Raw genomic sequence first — 23,408 nt, 5'->3', positions numbered from 1 at the left:
TATAAGGCTAGCAGGAAGGAGCTTAAGAATGAAATTAGGAGAGCCAGAAGGGGCCATGAGAAAGCCTTGGCGTGCAGGATTAAGGAAAACCCCAAGGCATTCTACAAGAGCAAGAGAATAAGGCATGAGAGATTAGGACCAATCACATGTGACAGTGGAAAAGTGTATATGGAACTGGAGGAGATAGCAGAGGTACTTAATGAATACTTTACTTCAGTATTCACTACGGAAAAGGACCTTGGCGATTGTAGTGATGACTTACAGCAGACTGAAAAGCTTGAGCATGTAGACATTAAGAAAGAGGATGTGCTGGAGTTTTTGGAAAGCATCAAGTTGGATAAGTCGCTGGGACCGGACGAGATGTACCCCAGGCTACTGTAGCAGGTGAAGGAGGAAATTGCTGAGCCTCTGGCAATGATCTTTGCATCATCAATGGGGATGGGAGAGTTTCGGAGGATTGGAGGGTTGCAGATGTTGTTCCCTTATTCAAGAAAGAGAGTAGAGATAGCACAGGAAATTATAGACCAGTGAAACTTACTTCAGTGGTTGATAAGTTGATGGAAAAGATCCTGAGAGGCAGGATTTATGAACATTTGGAGAGGTATAATATGATTAGGAATAGTCAGCATGGCTTTGTCAAAGGCAGGTCATGCCTTACCAGCCTGATTGAATTTTTTGAGGATGTGACTAAACACATCGATGAAGGTAGAGCTGTAGATGTAGTCTATATGGATTTCAGCAAGGCATTTGACAAGGTACCCCATGTAAGGGTTATTGAGAAAGTAAGGAGGCATGGGATCCAAAGGGACATTGCTTTGTGGATCCAGAATTGGCTTGCCCACAGAAGGCAAAGAGTGGTTGTAGACGGGTCACATTCTGCATGGAGGTCGGGCACCAGTGGTGTGCCTCAGGGATCTGTTCCGGGACCCCTACTCTTTGTGATTTTTATAAATGACCTGGATGAAGAAGTGAAGGGATGGGTTAGTAAATTTTGGTAGGTCAAATATGATGACAGAATATAGTATTAATGCTAAGACTCTTGGCAGTGTAGAGGATCAGAGGGATCTTGGGGTCCGAGTCCATAGGACACTCAAAGCTGCTGTGCAGGTTGACTCCGTGGTTAAGACAGCATACGGTGCATTGGCCTTTATCAATCGTGGGATTGAGTTCATGAGCCAAGAGGTAATGTTGCAGCTATATAGGACCCTGGACTGACCCCACTTGGAGTACTATGCTCAGTTCTGGTCGCCTCACTGTAGGAAGGATGTGGAAACCATAGAAAGGGTGCAGAGGAGATTTACAAGGATGTTGCCTGGATTGGGGAGCATGACTTATGAGACTCGGTTGAGTGAACTTGGCCTTTTTTCCTTGGAGTGATGGAGGATGAGAGGTGACCTGATAGACGTGTATAAGATGATGAGAGGCATTGATCATGTGGATAGTCAGAGGCTTTTTCCCAGGGCTGAAATGGCTGCCACAAGAGGACACAGGTTTAAGGTGCTGGGGAGTAGGTACAGAGGAAATGTTATGGGTAAGTTTTTTTTACGCAGAGAGTGGTAAGTGCATGGAATGGGCTGCCAGCGACAGTGTTGGAGGTGGATATGATAGGGTCTTTTAAGAGACTGCTGGACAGGTACAAGAAGCTCAGAAAAATAGAGAGCTATGGGTAACCCTAGGTAATTTCTCAGCTTTCTGGGCCAAAGGGCCTGAATTGTGCTGTAGGTTTTCTATGTTTCTAGGTCGTGCCTTACGAAGCTGATTGAATTTTTTGAGGAAGCTCATGGGGTGTTAGCTTTCATAAGCCGAGGGATAGAGTTTAAGAGTCGCAAGGTAATGATGCAGCTCTCTAAAACTCTGGTTAGGCCACACTTGGAGTACTGTGTCCAGTTCTGGTCACCTCACTATAGGAAGGATGTGGAAGCATTGGAAATGGTACAGAGGAGATTTACCAGGATGCTGCCTGGTTTAGAGAGTATGCATTATGATCGGAGATTAAGGGAGCTAGGGCTTTACTCTCTGGAGAGAACGAGGATGAGAGGAGACATGATAGAGGTGTACAAGATATTAACAGGAATAGATAGAGTGGACAGCCAGTGCCTCTTTCCCAGGGCACTACTGCTCAATACAAGAGGACATGGCTTTAAGGTAAGGGGTGGGAAGTTCCGGGGGGACATTAGAGGAAGGTTTTTTACTCAGAGAGTGGTTGGTGCGTGGAATACACTGCCTGAGTCAGTGGTGGAGGCAGATACACTAGTGAAATTTAAGAGACTACTAGACAGGTATATGGAGGAATTTAAGGTGGGGGGGGTAATATGAGAGGCAGGGTTTAAGGGTTGGCACAACATTGTGGGCCGAAGGGCCTGTACTGTGCTGTACTATTCTATGTTCTATGTTTAACACATTAATGAAGGTAGAGCAGTAGATGCAGTGTATATGGATTTCAGCATGGCATTTGATAAGGTACCCCATGCAAAGCTTATTGAGAAAGTAGGGAGGCATGGGATCCAAGGGGACATTGCTTTGTGGATCCAGAATTGGCTGGAGCACAGAAGGCAAAGAGTGGTTATAGACAGGTCATATTCTGTTTGAACTCTAGTTAGGCTGTATCAAGTACACCTGCACCCCATTATAGGAAGGATGTTGAGACTTTGGAGAGGGTGCAGAAGAGGATTACAAAGAATCTGCCTAGATTAGAAGGCATGTGCAATAACAAGAGGTTAGACAAACTTGTGTAGTTTTCAGTTGTGCACCACCCGTGCCATTTCTTAATTCCACCCACAAAGATTCAACACTGTCTGACCCTATGTCACCTCTTTCTGAAATTCCGCCCTTCACCAACAAAGCCGCACACCGCCTTTGCCTTCCCGCCTGTCCTTTGATACAAAGTACATCCTTTAATGTTAAGCTCCCAACTATGGCCATTTTACAGCCACGACTGAGTTATGCCCACATCATCATACCAGCCAATCTCTAAATGTGCCACGAGTTCATCCACCTTATTCCGATTGCTACGCACATTTAAATACAGCACCTGCAATCCTGCATTCTTTGCCCTTTTGAATATTGCCTCTGTAGTACAATTTAATACTCTGCTCTGTCTGCATTTGTACCCAATCATTGGCTTGTCCTTCCTTACATTCATGTTACACCCATCATCTAGCTATCAACCTGCTGGCTCATCCTCAGCTCTGTCATACTGGTTCTCATCACCCTGCCATATTAGTTTAAACCACTCCCTACAGCTCTAGTAAAATCTGCCTGCCAGAATATTGGTGTCACTTGGATTCAAGTGCAACCCGTCCCTTTTATACAGGGCCCACCTGCCCCAGAAAAGGTCCCAATGATCCAGAAATCTGAATCCCTGCCACCTGCTCCAATCCCTCAGCCACACATTTATCCTCCACCTCACTCTACTCCTATCCTCATCACGTGGCACAGGCAGCAATCCCGAGATTACTACCCTTGAGGTCTTTCTTCTCAGCTTCCTTCCTAATTCCCCGCATTCTTTTTTTCAGGACCTTGTTCTATATTCTTCCCTTGTCGTTGCTACCAATACGTACCACGACTTCTGGCTGCTCACTCTCCCTTTTCGGGATATTGTGGATGCGTTCGGAAACGTCACAGACCCTGGCACCTGGGATGCAACTACCATTCGCGTTTCTTTCCTGCGTCCACAGAATCACCCATCTGTCCCCCTGACTATAGAGTCCTCTATTACTGCTGCCATCTTCTTCTGTTCCCTCCCCTTCTGAGCCACCGGGCCAGACTCAGTGCCAGAGGTATGGCCACCTTTGCTTCCCCCAGAAAGGACTATGTTCGAATCCTCTAGAAATGAATGGTAATGTTGCATTTACTTTCCTCACCAAAGACTCAACCTGCAAATTAACCTTCAGAGAGTCCCGCACAAGGGCTCCCAAGTCACTTTGTGCCTCAGTTTTTTGTACATTCTCTCCATTTAGAAAGTAGTTGACCCTTTCATTTCTCCTACCAAAGTGAACAACCATACACTTCCCAACATTGTATGCCATTCTGCCATTTCTTAGACAGATTAGGAGAGCGGGCAAAGTCCTTCTGTGGTCTCTCTACTTCCTCAGCACTACCTGCCCCTCTACCAGTTTTCATATCTGCAAACCTTTCAAAAAAAGCCATCAATTCCATCATCCAAATCATTGACATATAACGTAAAAAGAATTTGTCCCAATACAGACCCCTGTGGAACACCACTGATGACCAGCAGCCAGCCAGAAAAGGCTCCTTTCATTCTCGATCTTTGCTTCCTGTAATCAACCACTGCTTTGTCCATGTTAGAATCTTTCCTGAAATACCATGGGCTCGTAGCTTGTCAAACAGCCTCATGTGTGACACCTTGTCAAAGGCTTTCTGGAAATACAAGTACACATCAACCCATTCTCCTTTGTCCATGCTGCTGGTTAATTCAAAGAATTCCAACAGATCTGTCTGTCAAGATTTTCCTTTGAGGAAGCTATGCTGATTACGGCTTATTTTATCGTGTGCCTTCAAGAATCCTGAGACCTCATCCTTAATAATCGACTCCAACATCCTCCCAACCACTGAAGTCAGATTAACTGGCCTCTTGTTTCCTTTCTTCTGTCCCTTTCCCTTCTCGAAGAGTAGAGTGACATATGCAATTTTCCAGTCTTCCAGAATCTAGCGATTCTTGAAAGATCATTAAAATGTCTCCACAATCTCTCCAACCACCTCTTTCTCAACCCTGCGGTGTACACAAACTTAAGTGGCTTATCTGGTCTAGGTGACTTATAAACCACAAACTGCTGCCCCAGTCACTGGCACCACCCCACCAGATCGATCCCACTCTCCCTCCTGCACCAACCCACATGGAAGGAACAACAGTACGGAGCATCTATTGTGTTTATTCAGCAGCAACAGTGAGCTGATTCTCCACATCAGGCAAAGAGACACCCCAGACTGCTCCAGGCACCTAATCCAGGGTCCGAGAGGGAGCATCGTGTTCTGCAGGCTGGCACACAGGGCACCACCAGGTTGATCTCTGGAGACCGTGGGGAGGGCCAAGCTCTGCCCTCTTTACTGCATGACCCCTGGGGCACTGGTCCTTCTGGTAGATGTGATACTTCAGACCTATACCCTTCTGCTTGTTGTCGAGCCATTCCCTACTGAAGAGGAGAACGTGTTCCAGGAGAGTGCAGAGTTTCTCAGCGCTGAGTTGGGAGCCCAGCGACATGGGGTGGATTCCAGACAGGTACAGCACCTCGTTCTTGATGATGTTTCCTAGAAATAGAGAGCAACAAAATCTGATCATTGTGACAAATCATAAGCACAAGAGATTCCGCAGATGCTGGAAATCCAGAGCAACACACACAAAATGCTGGAGGAATTAGGAGAGCCAGAAGGGGCCATGAGAAGATCTTGGTGGACAGGATTAAGGAAAACCCCAAGGCATTCTACAAGTATGTGAAGAGCAAAAGGATAAGACGCGAGAGAATAGGACCAATCAAGTGTGACAGTGGAAGAGTGTGTAAGAAAATGGAGGAGATAGCAGAGATACTTAATGAATACTTTGTTCCAGTATTTACTATGGAAAAGGATCTTGGCAATTGTAGGGATGACTTACAGCAGATTGTTAAAGGTCTAGACGGGTTAGAGTTTGTAAAATGTGTTCAGGAAAGTTTTCTAAATCAATATATAGAGGTACCAACTAGAGAGGATGCAATATTAGATCTCCTATTAGGAAATGAGTTAGAACAGGTGATGGAAGTGTGTGTGTACGGGAACACTTTGGTTCCACTGATCATAACACCATTAGTTTCAACTTGATCATGGATAAAGATAGATCTGGTCCACGGGTTGAGGTTCTAAACTGGAAAAAGGCCAAATTTGAAGAAATGAGAAAGGATCTAAAAAGTGTGGATTGGGACAGGTTGTTCTCTGGCAAGGATGTGACTGGTAAGTGGGAGGCCTTCAAAGGAGAAATTTTGAGAGTGCAAAGTTTGTATGTTCCTGTCAGGATTAAAGGCAAAGTGAATAAGAATAAGGAACCTTGGTTCTCAAGGGATATTGCAACTCTGATGAAGAAGAGGAGAGAGATGTATGACATGTATAGGAAACAGGGAGCAAATAAGGTGCTTGAGGAGTATAAAAAGGGCAAAAAACTACTTAAGAAAGAAATCAGGAGGGCTAAAAGACATGAGGTTGCTTTGGCAGTCAAGGTGAAGGATAATCCAAAGAGCTTCTACAGGTATATTAAGAGCAAAAGGATAGTAAGGGATAAAATTGGTCCTCTTGAAGATCAGAGTGGTTGGCTATGTATGGAACCGAAAGAAATGGGGGAGATCTTAAATGTTTTTTTTTGCGTCTGTATTTACTAAGGAAACTGGCATGGAGTCAATGGAAATAAGGCAAACAAGTAGTGAGGTCATGGACCCTATACAGATTGAAAAGGAGGAGGTGCTTGCTATCTTGAGACAAATCAGAGTAGATAAATCCCCAGGACCTGACAGGGTATTCCCTCGGACCTTGAAGGAAACTAGTGTTGAAATTGTAGGGGCCTTGGCAGATATATTTAAAATGTTGGTATCTACGGGTTAGGTGCCGGTGGATTGGAGAATAGCTCATGTTGTTCCATTGTTTTAAAAAGGCTCTAAAAGTAATTCGGGAAATTATAGGCCCATAAGTTTGACGTTGATAGTAGGTAAATTATTGGAAGGAGTACTAAGAGATGGGATCTACAAATATTTGGATAGACAGGGATGTATTAGGGAGAGTCAACATGGCTTTGTGCATGGTAGGTCATGTTTAACAAATTTATTATGAGTTTTTCGAGGAGGTTACCAGGCAAGTGGATGATGGAAAGGCAGTGGATATTGTCTACATGGACTTCAGTAAGGCCTTTGACAAAGTCCCACATGGGAGGTTAGTTAGGAAAATTCAGTCGCTAGGTTTACATGGAGAGGTGGTAAATTGGATTAGACATTGGCTCAATGGAAGAAGCCAAAGAGTGGTAGTAGAGAATTGCTTCTCAGAGTGGAGGCCTGTGACTAGTGGTGTACCACAAGGATCAGTGCTGGGTCCATTGTTATTTGTCATCTATATCAATGATCTGGATGATAATGTGGTAAGTTGGATCAGCAAATTTGCTGATGATACAAAGATTGGAGGTGTAGTGGACAGTGAGGAAGGTTTTCAAAGCTTGCAGAGAGACTTGGACCAGCTGGAAAAATGGGCTGGAAAATGGCAGATGGAGCTTAATACAGACAAGTGTGAGGTATTGCACGTTGGAAGGACAAACCAAGGTAGAACATACAAGGTAAATGGTAAGGCACTGAGGAGTGCAGTAGAACAGCGGGATCTGGGAATACAGATACAAAATTCCCTAAAAGTGGTGTCACAGATAGGGTCGTAAAGAGAGCTTTTGGTACATTGGCCTTTATAAATCAAAGTACTGAGTATAAGAGTTGGAATGTTATGGTGAGGTTGTATAAGGCATTGGTGAGGCCGAATTTGGAGTATTGTGTACAGTTTTGGTCACCAAATTACAGGAAGGATATTAATAAGGTTGAAAGAGTGCAGGGAGGTTTACAAGGATGTTGCCGGGACTTGAGAAACTCAGTTACAGAGAAAGGTTGAATAGGTTAGGACTTTATTCCCTGGAGTGTAGAAGAATGAGGGGAGAGAGGGGGGAGGGAGAGAGAGGGGGAGGGAGAGAGAGGGGGGAGGGAGAGAGAGGGGGGAGGGAGAGAGAGGGGGGAGGGAGAGAGAGGGGGGAGGGAGAGAGAGGGGGGGGGAGAGGGGGGGGGAGGGAGAGGGGGGGGGGGAGAGGGGGGAGGGAGGAGGGGGGGAGGGAGAGAGAGGGGGGGAGGGAGAGAGGGGGGGGGAGAGAGGGGGGAGGGAGAGAGGGGGGAGGGAGAGAGGGGGGGGAGGGGGAGGGAGGGGGGGAGGGAGAGAGGGGGGGAGGGAGAGAGGGGGGGAGGGAGAGAGGGGGGAGGGAGAGAGGGGGAGGGAGAGAGGGGGGGAGGGAGAGAGGGGGGGAGGGAGAGAGGGGGGGAGGGAGAGAGGGGGGGAGGGAGAGAGGGGGGAGGGAGAGAGGGGGGAGGGAGAGAGGGGGGGGAGGGAGAGAGGGGGGAGGGAGAGAGGGGGGAGGGAGAGAGGGGAGAGAGGGGGAGGGAGAGAGGGGGAGGGAGAGAGGGGGAGGGAGAGAGGGGGAGGGAGAGAGGGGAGGAGGGAGAGAGGGGAGGAGGGAGAGAGGGGAGGAGGGAGAGAGGGGAGGAGGGAGAGAGGGGAGGAGGGAGAGAGGGGAGGAGGGAGAGAGGGGAGGAGGGAGAGAGGGGAGGAGGGAGAGAGGGGAGGAGGGAGAGAGGGGAGGAGGGAGAGAGGGGAGGAGGGAGAGAGGGGAGGAGGGAGAGAGGGGAGGAGGGAGAGAGGGGAGGAGGGAGAGAGGGGAGGAGGGAGAGAGGGGAGGAGGGAGAGAGGGGAGGAGGGAGAGAGGGGAGGAGGGAGAGAGGGGAGGAGGGAGAGAGGGGAGGAGGGAGAGAGGGGGGAGGGAGAGAGGGGGGAGGGAGAGAGGGGGGGGGGAGAGGGGGGAGGGAGAGAGGGGGGAGGGAGAGAGGGGGGGAGGGAGAGAGGGGGGGAGGGAGAGAGGGGGGGAGGGAGAGAGGGGAGGAGGGAGAGAGGGGAGGAGGGAGAGAGGGGAGGAGGGAGAGAGGGGGGAGGGAGAGGGGGGGGAGGGAGAGGGGGGGGAGGGAGAGGAGGGGGGAGGGAGAGAGGGGGGGAGGGAGAGAGGGGGGGAGGGAGAGAGGGGGGGAGGGAGAGAGGGGAGGAGGGAGAGAGGGGAGGAGGGAGAGAGGGGAGGAGGGAGAGAGGGGAGGAGGGAGAGAGGGGAGGAGGGAGAGAGGGGAGGAGGGAGAGAGGGGAGGAGGGAGAGAGGGGAGGAGGGAGAGAGGGGAGGAGGGAGAGAGGGGAGGAGGGAGAGAGGGGAGGAGGGAGAGAGAGAAGGGGGAGGGAGAGAGAGAAGGGGGAGGGAGAGAGAGAAGGGGGAGGGAGAGAGAGAAGGGGGAGGGAGAGAGAGAAGGGGAGGGAGAGAGAGAAGGGGGAGGGAGAGAGAGAAGGGGGAGGGAGAGAGAGAAGGGGGAGGGAGAGAGAGAAGGGGAGGGAGAGAGAGAAGGGGGAGGGAGAGAGAGAAGGGGGAGGGAGAGAGAGAAGGGGGAGGGAGAGAGAGAAGGGGGAGGGAGAGAGAGAAGGGGGAGGGAGAGAGAGAAGGGGGAGGGAGAGAGAGAAGGGGGAGGGAGAGAGAGAAGGGGGAGGGAGAGAGAGAAGGGGGAGGGAGAGAGAGAAGGGGGAGGGAGAGAGAGAAGGGGGAGGGAGAGAGAGAAGGGGGAGGGAGAGAGAGAAGGGGGAGGGAGAGAGAGAAGGGGGAGGGAGAGAGAGAAGGGGGAGGGAGAGAGAGAAGGGGGAGGGAGAGAGAGAAGGGGGAGGGAGAGAGAGAAGGGGGAGGGAGAGAGAGAGAAGGGGGAGGGAGAGAGAGAAGGGGGAGGGAGAGAGAGAAGGGGGAGGGAGAGAGAGAAGGGGAAGGGAGAGAGAGAGAGGGGGAGGGAGAGAGAGAAGGGGGAGGGAGAGAGAGAAGGGGGAGGGAGAGAGAGAAGGGGAGGGAGAGAGAGAAGGGGAGGGAGAGAGAGAAGGGGGAGGGAGAGAGAGAAGGGGGAGGGAGAGAGAGAAGGGGGAGGGAGAGAGAGGGGGGGAGGGAGGGAGAGAGAGGGGGGGAGGGAGGGGGGGAGGGAGGGAGAGAGAGGGGGGGAGGGAGAGAGAGGGGGGGAGGGAAAGAGAGGGGGGGAGGGAGGGAGGGAAAAAAACAGACCTGGAAAAGGGTAGCAGCTCCAGCTTGTCGAAGCTGGGGATTTGGAACTCTGCTGCACCCACAAGGGCGGGTTGATCATCGATCCAGTGCACATCGAATGTGTGGTTGTCATTCCATATAATCCATAAGAGTGGATTCAGGAATGTCCTGTGGGACCACTCGAAGTTAACTCTTGCCTGGGTATGTTATGTGGTAACCCCTTGAAGGCGACATCCCTGTGACAGCTCACTCCGGTGGTAATTTGTATGTGGATTTGGAACGGCTCGATGGAGGATCTTCAACAACTGATATTTATTAATCACCATTGTGAAACCTGAGGAATTCGACGTAACTGTCTTCTCTCTACATTTACCCTGGATTACAAAAATCTTTCTTTTACCATTTATTCTGTGGATGAACTGAACTTTCCTACTTTACCATCTCAAGACTCTAAGCCTTGTTCCCCCGAGCTCAATGGTTTGGGAGTTATAGTAACACGCACAAACACATAACACTGTTAACTTTGGTTTATCTTGGTTAAGTTACTATACAAGTAGATACTAATAAAGATAGTAGTTTTAACATCAAAACCAGACTCCAGTATGAACTCCATTGCTGCTGGTTTGTTTCTAAAACGTTACAGTTCGTAACACCTTTCTTACACCATCCCCACATTTATTATCACTGAGGTACAATGCGAAATAGTGGGTACCTCCTTTCAGCCATATTTCTCAGAATGACAATGTGATTATTTACCTGTCAGACTCTATGCATTATCAGTTCAGTCTTTTGCTCCTCGCTATTCAGTGTACCTCGACTATGAGCACTGTCTACCAGACGGACTTAGTTATCCTTTAGCCAGTGTGGTGAATCGGCGGAATTTATGGCTGTGGAGGCCAGGTACATTTACAACAAAGAAATCTACAGCACATTACAGGCCCTTCAGCCCACATTGTTGTGCTGATCATGTAACGTACTCTAGAAACTGCCCAAAATTACCCTAACATATCATAGCCCTCTATTTTTCTAAGCTCCATGTACAGTACCTATCTAAGTGCCTTAAAAGACCCTTTGTATCCACCTCTACCACCGTCACTGGCAGTGCATTCCATGCACCCACCACTCAGTGTGAAAAACCTACCTCTGACATCCTCTCTGTACCTACTTCCAAGCACTTTAAAACTATGCCTCATGTTTGCCATTTCAGCTCTGGGAAAAAGCCTCTGACTATCCACACGATCAATGCCTCTCATCATCTTGTACACCTCTATCAGGTCACCTCTCATCCTCCGTCACTCCAAGGAGAGAAGGCCAAGTTCACTCAACCTGAGGAGTGCAGTGGAACAGAGGGATCTGGAAATACAGATACAAAATTCCCTAACAGTGTCGTCACAGGTAGATAGGGTCGTAAAGAGAGCTTTTGGTACATTGGCCTTTATTAATCGTAGTATTGAGTATAAGAGCTGGAATGTTATGATGAGGTTGTATAAGGCATTGGTGAGGCTGAATCTGGAGTATTGTGTTCAGTTTTGGTCACCAAATTACAGGAAGGATATAAATAAGGTTGAAAGAGTGCAGAGAAGGTTTACAAGGATGTTGCCAGGACTTGAGAAACTCAGTTACAGAGAAAGGTTGAATAGGTTAGGACTTTATTCCCTGGAGCGTAGAAGAATGAGGGGAGATTTGATAGGGGTATATAAAATTATGATGGGTATAGATAGAGTGAATGCAAGCAGGCTTTTTCCACTGAGGCAAGGGGAGAAAAAAAAACCCAGAGGACATGGGTTAAGGGTGAGGGGGGAAAAGTTTAAAGGGAACATTAGTGGGGGCTTCTTCACACAGAGAGTGGTGGGAGTATGGAATGAGCTGCCAGATGAGGTGGTAAATGCGGGGTTTTTTTTTTAACATTTAAGAATAAATTGGACAGATACATGGATGCGAGGTGTATGGAGGGATATGGTCCGTGTGCAGGTCAGTGGGACTAGGCAGAAAATGGTTCAGCACAGCCAAGAAGGGTCAAAGGGCCTGTTTCTGTGCTGTAGTTTCTATGGTTTCTATTCTCACAAGGCATGCTCCCCAAACTAGGCAACATCCTTGTAAATCTCCTCTGCACCCTTTCTATGGTTTCCACATCCTTCCTGTAGTGAGGGGACCAGAACTGAGCACAGTACTCCAAGTGGGGTCTGACCAAGGTCTTGTATAGCTGTAACATTACCTCACTACTCCTGAACTCAATCCCACAGTTGACAAATGGCAAAACACCGTATGCCTTCTCAACCACACTGTCAACCGGGTTCCTGAACTCAATCCCACAGTTGATAAATGGCAAAACACCGTATGCCTTCTCAACCACACTGTCAACCAGGTTACACTTGAACTACAGGGGGACCAATATCCATTCAGGGAGATTTGTTAGTGCTATTGGGGAGGCTTTAAACTGGAATTGCAGGGGGATGGGAACCAGAGTGCCAGAGCTGACAGTGTGGCTGGGGTGAAAATAAATGATGTTAAAAGTTCAAGCAAATCCGCTAATAGAAAGGTTGTGAGTGGTGGTAAAAATCTTCTGAGGTGTATATATTTCAATGCTAGGAGTATTGCAGGGAAGGCGGATGAGTTGAGGGCATGGATTGACATGTGGAATTATGATATTACAGCAATTAGTGAAACTTGGCTACAGGAGGGGCAGGACTGGCAGCTTAATATTCCAGGGTTCCGATGTTTCAAATGTGATCGAGGCAGAGGAATGAAAGGTGGGGGAGTAGCATTGCTTGTTAGGGAAAATATTACAGCAGTGCTCAGGCAGGACAGATTAGAGGGTTTGTCGACTGAGTCCTTATGGGTGGAGCTGAGAAACAGGAAAGGTATGGCCACATTAGTGGGATTGTATTACAGACCACCCAATAGTCAACGAGAATTGGAAGAGCAAATCTGCAGAGAGATAGCAGGCAACTGCAGGAAACAAAGTTGTGGTGGTAGGGGATTTTAATTTTCCATATATTGATTGGGACTCCCATACTGTTAGGGGTCTAGATGGTTTAGAGTTTGTAAAATGTGTTCAGGAAAGTTTTCTAAATCAATATATAGAGGGACCAACTAGAGGGGATGCAATATTGGATCTCCTGTTAGGAAACGAGTTAGGACAAGTGACGGAAGTCTGTGTAGGGGAGCACTTTGGTTCCAGTGATCATAACACCATTAGTTTCAACTTGATCATGGACAAGGGGAGATCTGGTCCTAGGGTTGAGGTTCTGAACTGGAAGGCGGCCAAATTTGAAGAAATGAGAAAGGATCTAAAAAGCATGGATTGGGACAGGTTGTTCTCTGCAAAGATGTGATCAGTAGGTGGGAAGCCTTCAAAGGAGAAATTTTGAGAGTGCAGAGTTTGTATGTTCCTGTCAGGATTAAAGGCAAAGTGAATAGGAATAAGGAACCTTGGTTCTCAAGGGATATTGCAACTCTGATAAAGAAGAAGAGGGAGTTGTATGACATGTATAGGAAACAGGGAGTAAATAAGGTGCTTGAGGAGTATAAGAAGTGCAAGAAAATACTTAAGAAAGAAATCAGGAGGGCTCAAAGACATGAGGTTGCCTTGGCAGTCAAAGTGAAGGATAATCCAAAGAGCTTTTACAGGTATATTAAGAGCAAAAGGATTATAAGGGATAAAATTGGTCCGCGTGAAGATCAGAGTGGTCGGCTATGTGCGGAACCAAAGGAAATGGGGGAGATCTTAAATAGATTTTTTGCGTCTGTATTTACTAAGGAAACTGGCATGAAGTCTATGGAATTAAGGGAAACAAATAGTGAGATCATGGAAACTGTACAGATTGAAAAGGAGGAGGTGCTTGCAGTCTTGAGGAAAATTAAAGTGGATAAATCCCCGGGACCTGACAGGGTGTTCCCTCGGACCTTGAAGGAGACTAGTGTTGAAATTGCAGGGGCCCTGGCAGAAATATTTAAAATGTCGCTGTCTACAGGTGAGGTGCTGGAGGATTGGAGAGTGGCTCATGCTGTTCCGTTGTTTAAAAAAGGATCGAAAAGTAATCCGGGAAATTACAGGCCAGTAAGTTTAACGTCGGTAGTAGGTAAGTTATTGGAGGGAGTACTAAGAGACAGAATCTACAAGCATTTGGATAGACAGGGACTTATTAGGGAGAGTCAACATGGCTTTGTGCGTGGCAGGTCATGTTTGACCAATCTATTGGAGTTTTTCGAGGAGGTTACCAGGAAAGTGGATGAAAGAAAGGCAGTGGATATTGTTTACATGGACTTCAGTAAGGCCTTTGACAAGGTCCTGCATGGGAGGTTAGTTAGGAAAATTCAATCGCTAGGTATACATGGAGAGGTGGTAAATTGGATTAGACATTGGCTCAATGGAAGAAGCCAAAGAGTGGTAGTAGAGAATTGCTTCTCCGAGTGGAGGCCTGTGACTAGTGGTGTGCCACAGGGATCAGTGCTGGGTCCATTGTTATTTGTCATCTATATCAATGATCTGGATGATAATGTGGTAAATTGGATCAGCAAATTTGCTGATGATACAAAGATTGGCGGTGTAGTAGACAGTGAGGAAGGTTTTCAGAGCCTGCAGAGGGACTTGGACCAGCTGGAAAAATGGGCTGAAAAATGACAGATGGGGTTTAATACAGACAAGTATGAGGTATTGCACGTTGGAAGGACAAGCCAAGGTAGAACATACAGGGTTAATGGTAAGGCACTGAGGAGTGCAGTGGAACAGAGGGATCTGGAAATACAGATACAAAATTCCCTAAAAGTAGCATCACAGGGAGATAGGGTTGTAAAGAGAGCTTTTGGTATACTGGCCTTTATTAATCAAAGTATTGAGTATAAGAGCTGGAATGTTATGATGAGGTTGTATAAGGCATTGGTGAGGCTGAATCTGGAGTATTGTGTTCAGTTTTGGTCACCAAATTACAGGAAGGATATTAATAAGGTTGAAAGAGTGCAGAGAAGGTTTACAAGGATGTTGCCGGGACTTGAGAAACTCAGTTACAGAGAAAGGTTGAATAGGTTAGGACTTTATTCCCTGAAGCGTAGAAGAATGAGGGGAGATTTGATAGAGGTATATAAAATTATGATGGGTATAGACAGAGTGAATGCAAGCAGGCTTTTTCCACTGAGGCAAGGGGAGAAAAAAAACCAGAGGACATGGGTTAAGGGTGAGGGGGGAAAAGTTTAAAGGGAACATTAGTGGGGGCTTCTTCACACAGAGGGTGGTGGGAGTATGGAATGAGCTGCCAGATGAGGTGGTAAATGCAGGTTCTTTTTTAACATTTAAGAATAAATTGGACAGATACATGGATGGGAGGTGTATGGAGGAATATGGTCCGTGTGCAGGTCAGTGGGACTAGGCAGAAAATGGTTCGGCACAGCCAAGAAGGGCCACAAGGCCTGTTTCTGTGCTGTAGTTTTTCTATGGTTTCTAACCTGCGCAGCAGCTTTGAGTGTCCCATGGACACGGACCCCAAGATCTCTCTGATCCTCCACACTGACAAGAGTCTTACCATTAATACTATATTCAGTCTTCAAACTGGACCGACTGAAATGAACCACTTCACATTAATCTGGGTTGAACTCCACGCGCCTCAGAATCTGACGTGGATCCTCTGATTCCACCAGCTGACTCCACTGTACCTCATACACCTGCCAAAACAGTCCAGAGCCACAGAGGCCAGAAACAAGTCCTCTCACACAACATCTCCGTGCTGACCAATGTCTACCCAAAGGACAGTCACCATTCGGAACATGCCCTCTTCTCATAACCAAACATCAGGCAGAAGGTACAGAAGCCTGAAGACCCACACTCAATGTTTTAGTAACAATTTACTTCCCTCTGCCATCAGATTTCTGAATGTCCATGAACCCATGGACAATACCTCACTATTGTAGCTTACAGTAATTTTAAAATCTTGCACCGTTTGCTGCCACAAAGCAACTTTCATGACATTTGTCAATAAACCTGATACTGTTTTATAGAGAGATAGTGTGGAATCGGCCCTTCGAGTTGCACTGCCCAATAACCCGCATCAACCCCTGAATTAACCAGAACCTAATCATGGGACAATTTACAATGATCAATTAACCTACCTGGTATGTTTTTGGGACTGTGGAAGTAAAGCAGATGACACAGAATAAACCAGGTATTCCACAGGGAGGACGTATGGAGGACCCAGGATAAAGGGTGATTAATACTTGTGCGTCAAATGTACACCGTAGGTATGGCGTAGCAGCGTGCCCTACGCTGTACTCTACGCCGAACCCTACGCCGTAGCCTAACGTGCACCTCTCCCAAAACGTAACTACGCGTCGCGGTGTCACAGACCGCAACAACTGTGATTGGTCGGCTTGGTAGCATCGCATTTCCTCCTACGCTGCAATAGCTTGCCATTGGGTGACTGAAGGGCAGGGAGGGAACTCTGGCTGCAATGTTTTCCATAAAGCTTTACACACCTCCGAAATTGTGGAGGACCCTGTGCTTGATGCCAGTTTGTAGCTAGCTGCTACAGCCTGTTGACTCCCACCTGAAGCTAAAACTCAAATGGTGATTGCCAGTCTCTGAGTATACTGTGCGTACACTGATGCGAAATAAATGGTTGGAGACGACGAACCAAATCGTCAAATCTACCTGCCGACATCTGAAAATATTTGAAATGCATTTCCTCGTCCATGTCTCTCAGCCGGACAAGCACAGAAAAATCACCCTCCTTCAGTTTCAGTCGCCATTGTTTGAAGTTTGAGTTTCTTCATGTTGAGTTTCAACACGAAGAAATTCAAAACAGTGGCATAGAAACCCCACCGCCAACTAGCATTTTGGTGGTGAATTGCAGAGCGACACAGACACACCAACGCACAAGTATAAATGCTCACAACGGCGTAGCCCACTTGCGTAGGCTACGGCAAGTGTAAGCTAGTACGCACAAGTATAAATCAGCCTTAAACCAGGTATGCCACAGGGATGGCGTACAGAGGGTCCAGAATAAACCAGGTGATTCCACAGGGACGACGTACAGAGGATTCAGAATAAACCAGGCATTCCACAAGGACGCTGGGGTTGAACTTTAAACTCTGACACCCCAAGCTGTAGCACCACTGCACTTAACTACTACGCGATTGAGCTCCCCAAATATGATTCTGAATACTCTCCTGCAGGTTCTTAGACCGACTCCCGTTCAATAAGTACCCATCCAGTTTAGACAAGACATACTTTCTCCATAAACAGGCCCTCTCTGCTGCACCATCTGCTCAGCCATGTAGTCACCTACCCACACCGGGGGTTCAGTGAGCAAAGCCTGAGGATGAGGGCAATGAGCAGAGGTTGACTTGTATAGGAGTGAGAAGAACTATTTCGGAAACGGGGCATGAGGGGCTGTGACAGAGAGGGGTTACAGGGTGGGGTGGCTACCTGAGTCATCATCTGGAGAAGGGCACTGAGGGTAATGTGTTGGAAATTCCAAGAACGGCCTGGTCACATCAGCAAGGTGACTATGAACAGAGGTCGACAAGAGTAGCAGTTTGAGTGGTTTGGCAAGCACTAGATTGGCTGAAGGGCCTGTTTGTATGCTGTAGTCTCCTATAACTCTACACACCCCCTCCAGAGGGCCAACTGTCCACATCCTGGTGTCCCTGTCCCTCCCACCCTTCATGCCCCATCTCCACCGTTACCGCAGTACGTCACGGACCCAGCCCAGAGAAGTGATGCTGGCACAGCAGGGTATAGCAGACAGGCTGAGCATGTTGGAGGGCACACAGAGCCTTGGCCTTGTCAAATTCCCGACTCAGGACGTCAGTGTGAGGGTCCAGTCGAGGATCACCACAGACACAGAGCCGGCAGTTGTAGAACACCAGGAAACGATCTCCAGGGAAGTAGAGGACCAGCCTGCAGAGAGAGAGAGAGGTCACGATCAGCCTCTGGCCCAACTTTAACACTCCCTTCCCAGAGGTCACCCTCACACTCAGGCATATCGATTTGAGAGCAGAGACAGTTGGGTTCGGAGGTCAGTTTTAAAAGGAGTTCGAAGTACATTTATTATCAAAGTATGTATGTGTTATACAATCCTGAGGCTCATCTCCTTACAGGCAGCCACAAACAGACTCAGGATGTGCAGAGAAGGGAAAAAATAAATCACGCCAACAGTAACTGTGAGCAAATGGCGTTCTGAAGTGAAGTCCACAAAGAAAGTCCAAGACCCATAGTTCAGCTTTAGTGCAGAGTCAAGTGAACGTTGCAACAGCAAACTGCACTCAGGCCGCCACACCCTGACCTTTTCAACCTGGCCTGGCACCTAAATCTCTATCCAAACACTGGGTTTAATCACCTCGATATGCTCTGGTGCCTGGACCCCAACACCTCAATTCGGCCTGTACCCGACCTTTCTGATTTGGCCCTGCACTTAAATCTTCCTTCGAACCTCGGGTTCAATCGCCTCGATATGCTCTGGTGCCTGGACCCGAAAACCTCAAGTCGGCCTGTACCTGACCTTTTCAATTCAGCATGATGCTTAAACTGATCAAACCTCGGGCCTTCCTTGCTGTTGGTGACAGTCCCGCTGCCTCGTCTTGCCTCGGTTCCACCACACCAAATTGCCTCCAAGTCCAAAAGAAACACCTATTCATCGACTATGAAAATGGACAAGGGAGAGCCAGTGGATGTAGTGTACCTGGACTTTCAGAAAGCCTTTGATAAGGTCCCACATAGGAGATCAGTGGGCAAAATGAGAGCACATGGTATTGGGGGTAGGGTACTGAGATGGATAAAAAATTGGTTGGCAGACAGGAAACAAAGAGTAGGGATTAACGGGTCCCTTTCAGAATGGCAGGCGGTGATTAGTGGGGTACCGCAAGGCTCGGTGCTGGGACCGCAGCTATTTACAATATACATTAATGATTTAGATGAAGGGATTAAAAGTAACATTAGCAAATTTGCAGATGACACAAGCTGGGTGACAGTGTGAAATGTGAGGAGGGTGCTATGAGAATGCAGGGTGACTCGGACAGGTTGGGTGAGTGGACAGATGCAGTTTAATGTGGATAAATGTGAGGTTATTCACTTCGGTGGCAAGAACAGGAAGGCAGATTACTATCTGAATGGTGTCAAGATAGGAAAAGGGGAAGTACAACGAGATCTAGGTGTACTTGTTCATCAGTCACTGAAAGTAAGCATGCAGGTACAGCAGGCAGTGAAGAAAGCTATCCACTTGTTGGTACGTTGGCCTTCATAACAAGGGGAGTTGAGTATAGGAGCAAAGAGGTCCTTCTGCAGTTGTACAGAGCCCTGGTGAGACCACACCTGGAGTATTCTGCGCAGTTTTGGTCTCCAAATTTGAGGAAGGACATTCTTGCTATTGAGGGAGTGCAGCATAGGTTCACAAGGTTAATTCCCGGGATGGCGGGACTGTCATATGTTGAAAGATTGGAGTGACTGGGCTTGTACACACCGGAATTTAGAAGGATGAGAGGGGATCTGATTGAAACATACAAGATTATTAAGGGATTGGACACGCTAGAGGCAGGAAACTGTTCCCGATGTTGGGGGAATCCAGAACTAGAGGCCACAGTTTAAGAATAAGGGGTAAGCCATTTAGAACAGAGTTGAAGAAAAACTTTTTCAGCAGAGAGTTGTGGATCTGTGGAATGCTCTGCCCCAGAAGGCTGTGGAGGCCAATTCTCTGGATGCTTTCATGAAAGAGTTAGATAGAGTTCTTAAAGATAGTGAAGTCAAGGGATATGGGGAGAAGGCAGGAACAGGGTACTGATTGTGGATGATCAGCCATGATCACAGTGAATGGCGGTGCTGGCTTGAAGGGCTGAATAGCCTACTCCTGCACCTATTGTCTATCGACTATAGCTCAGCATTTAATACCATCATTCCCACAATCTTGATGGAGAAATTACAGAACCTGGGCCTCTGTACCTCCCTCTGCAATTGGATCCTTGACTTCCTAACTGGAAGACCACAATCCGTGCAGATTGGTGATAACATATCTTCCTCGCTGACGATCAACACTGGCACACCTCAGGGGTGTGTACTTAGCCCATTGCTCTACTCTCTCTATACACATGACTGTGTGGCTAGGCACAGCTCAAATACCACGTACAACTTTGCTGACGATACAACCATTGTTGGTAGAATCTCAGATGGTGACGAGAGGGCGTACAGGAGTGAGATATGCCAACTAGTGGAGTGGTGCCACAGCAACAACCTGGCACTCAATGTCAGTAAAATGAAAGAGCTTATCGTGGACTTCAGGAAGGGTAAGTCAAAGGAACGCATACCAATCCACATAGAGGGATCAGAAGTGGAGAGAGTGAGCAGCTTCAAGTTCCTGGGTGTCAAGGTCTCTGAGGATCTAACCTGGTCCCAACACATTGATGTAGTCATAAACTAGGCAAGACAGTGGCTATACTTCATTAGGAGTTTGAAGCAATTTGGCATGTCAACAAATATGCTCAAAAACTTCTATAGTTGTACTGTGGAGAGCATTCTGACAGGTCTGGTATGGAGGGGCTACTGCACAGGAAGCTGCAGAAGGTTGTAAATCTAGTCAGCTCCATCTTGGGCACTAGCCTACAAAGTATCCAGGACATCTTTAGGAAGTGGTGTCTCAGAAAGGCAGCGTCCATTATTAAAGACCTCCAGCATCCAGGGCATGCCCTTTTCTCACTGTTACCATCAGGTAGGAGATACAGAAGCCTGAAGGCACACATTCAGCAATTCAGGAACAGCTTCTTCCCCTCTGCCATCCAATTCTTAAATGGACTTTGAAGCTTTGGACACTACCTCAATTTTAATATACAGTATTTCTGTTTTTGCACATTTTTAAATAATCTATTCAATAAGTAATTGATTTACTTGTTTATTTATTACTATGTTTTATTTTATTTATTATTATTTTCTCTCTCTGCTAGATGATGTATTGCATTGAACTGCTGCTGCTAAGTTAACAAATCTCATGTCACATGCCGGTGATAATAAACCGATTCTGATTCTGAAGTTACGGACTATTATTTGCGATGATCATTTGGGGACAACCATTGACCCTTGTAGGTGGACAATGCTCCTGTGTACGTCAAGAACTGATGTTGAGAGGGTTCAGAGCTTCAAGTTCCAAGGAGTGAACATCACCAATAGTCTGTCATGCTCCAACAGTGTAGATCAGAGGTTCCCAACTTTTTTATGCCATGGACCAATACCTACCATCAAGCAAAGGGTCTGTGTACCCCAGAATGGGAACCCCTGGTGTAGATATTATCACCGCAAAAGTTCACCCATACTTCCTCAGGAGGCCGAAGAAATTCAGCATGTCTCCGTCAACCCTTACCAATTTCTATCGATGACCTATAGGAAGCCTCCTACGTGAATCCCTCACAGCTTGGTACAGAACCACTCTGTCCGTCACAAGAAACTGCAGAGTGTCGTGGACACAGCTCAGCACATCAGGGAAACCAACCTCCCCTTCACGGACTCTGTCTACACTTCTCACAGCCAGCATCAAGGTCCCCACCCACCCTGGACATTCTCCCCTACACCATCAGGCAGAAGGTACAAAATCCTGAAAGCACATCCCACCAAGCTCAAGGACAGTTTCTATCCCACTGTTATCAGATTGTTGAACAGATCTCTTGTACGATGAGATGGGCTCTTGACCTCGTAATCAGCTTCACTATGATCGTGCACTTTATTGCTCATCTGCATGGCAGTAACTGTTACACGTTGTTCTGAATTATTCTTGTTTCACCTTGTTCTGCCCAATTCCACTGTCTAATAATCCGATCTGTACAAGAAATTTGCAAGACGAGTTATTTCTTTCAAACTGTCTCTTGATCCTTGTGCCAATAATAAACAAATTTCAATAGAAGACAGGATAGAGATGGGATTACCTTTACCCCTTGGTGAATAGACAATGGGGGAAAAGGACAGAAATGGGGTCACATTTACCTCTTGGTGAATTATCAATGGGGGAAAGGACGGAAATGGGGTCAGCTCACCTTGGTGAATTATCAATGGGGGAAAAGGTTGGAGATGGGTTCACCTTTACCCCTTGGTGAATTATCAATAAGGGGTGGTACAGAGATAAATCCACAGTTGGGGGGGAGGGCAATAAAGAGACCCTGCCCTAGCCACCCTTATCCCAACGCCCCGATACTGGCCCACTCTCACTCGCTGGAGACACATTACCTGGGGGAGGGGTCTTGCCAGTCTCCTCTCTTGTTTGCTCGCTTTGCTCGGGCAAACTCATCACATCGGACGCTGCCAAACAAGCCGAAGTGGAAGCGAAGCCAAAGGTTTGGGGTTGGATTGCCTGAAATGCCGCTCCCACCAGCAGAGACAGGAACACTGCTCCCAGTGGGAGAGACAGACTCCGGATCTGTGGTGAAACCGGACCTTGGACCACGACCAAATCCCAGGAAGAGACACTTCCCATGAACCTGAAGGAAGGGGCAAGAAGTGGATCAGGTAGGGGGGGGATGGGGCGTTCAGACAGGCGGGGGAGCGGCGTTCAGACGGGGGGGGCAGAGAGGGATGAAAAAAGGGGGAAGGGAAGCGACAAAGTGGGGGGGAGGGAAAAGGCAGAAAGCTTCCCCGCCCCCCAGATCAGGAACAACATCACTCTGCCCTCCCCCCCCCCACCCCAAGTCGGTGGCAACTCCCGGTAACACCCAGCACCGGTGTCAACAACGGCCGAGCCCCATGGTGCGGCGGTTCGGGTTGGGTTGGGTTGGGTTGGGTTGGGGGGGGGGGTCGTCGCTCAGACGGACGGACTGACCTGGCTCTGTTGCAGTTGCCGCCCCTCCAGCTGCCGAACGTCGAGCTGCCGAGTACGACCCCCCGCCCGCTGCACCACAGCGCCCAGCAGCCGGCGGCTCCGCCCGTGAAACACCCGTACAGACGGTCCCTCGGGCATCCCGCACCGGCCCAACGTGAAACAACGACCGAGCGACCACCGGCGGCTGCCGTCGGGTCGACAAAAGCTGCAATCGCCGACCCCACCCGCCCGCACCACGTGCCGTGGACACCTCGGGATAATTTCGCCCCGCCCAGGCGCCGCTCCCCTTCATTTTACAGCCTCCGGTCTCCAGGGCTCCGGGTCCCTTCAGTTCAGCGGCCGCGCCTAGTTGAGGTGGAGGTAGTGAGTGGCACACGCAAAGGGTCTCCCCCTTCTGCCATTGACCCACCAAGCGGTGCGCGCCCTTGACATGGCTGAGATCCGCTGGCAGTCAGCATCTTCTGCAAGTCAACACGATCGGAGACTGTGAGAGGAGGTGTTCAATGATCTCCGCGCTGTGGCATAGAACCAAACCATAGACGGCACAGGAATGGCTCCACCGAACCCAGTACAACTGTCCCGACATGGGGCACCCCCTCCCCCAAAGCAGAAGGACGCTGTCGAGGGACCCGTTCACCTTCACCAAGCACACCGCGGTAGTGATACAGCAAAATATGGCCCGACCCCGAACGCTCAGAGTCCCAAAAAGGTATTCATACATAACCGTATAACAATTACAGCACGGAAACAGGCCATCTCGGCCCTTCTAGTCCGTGCCGAACGCTACTCTCACCTAGTCCCAC

At 48.2% G+C, this 23,408-nt stretch overlaps 1 protein-coding gene across 1 annotated transcript; it reads right to left on the bottom strand.

Moving 5' to 3' along the window:
* Nucleotides 1-4,883: 4,883 nt before the first annotated feature.
* LOC134350024 (endonuclease 8-like 2) lies at nucleotides 4,884-22,818 on the bottom strand. The gene is made up of 4 exons (XM_063054923.1): nucleotides 22,606-22,818; nucleotides 22,017-22,267; nucleotides 17,521-17,717; nucleotides 4,884-5,268 (listed from the first exon to the last, which is right to left on the bottom strand). The coding sequence occupies exons 1-4, from the start codon at nucleotides 22,741-22,743 to the stop codon at nucleotides 4,961-4,963; spliced, it is 894 nt and encodes a 297-aa protein (XP_062910993.1). The 5' UTR covers nucleotides 22,744-22,818; the 3' UTR covers nucleotides 4,884-4,960.
* Nucleotides 22,819-23,408: the final 590 nt, after the last annotated feature.

This window comes from Mobula hypostoma, chromosome 8 (genome assembly GCF_963921235.1).
Source record: "Mobula hypostoma chromosome 8, sMobHyp1.1, whole genome shotgun sequence".
In the NCBI taxonomy this organism is placed as follows: domain Eukaryota; kingdom Metazoa; phylum Chordata; class Chondrichthyes; order Myliobatiformes; family Myliobatidae; genus Mobula; species Mobula hypostoma.
The sequence above is the reverse complement of the archived record's forward strand: the minus strand, read 5'-3'. Positions and strand labels throughout refer to the sequence as shown.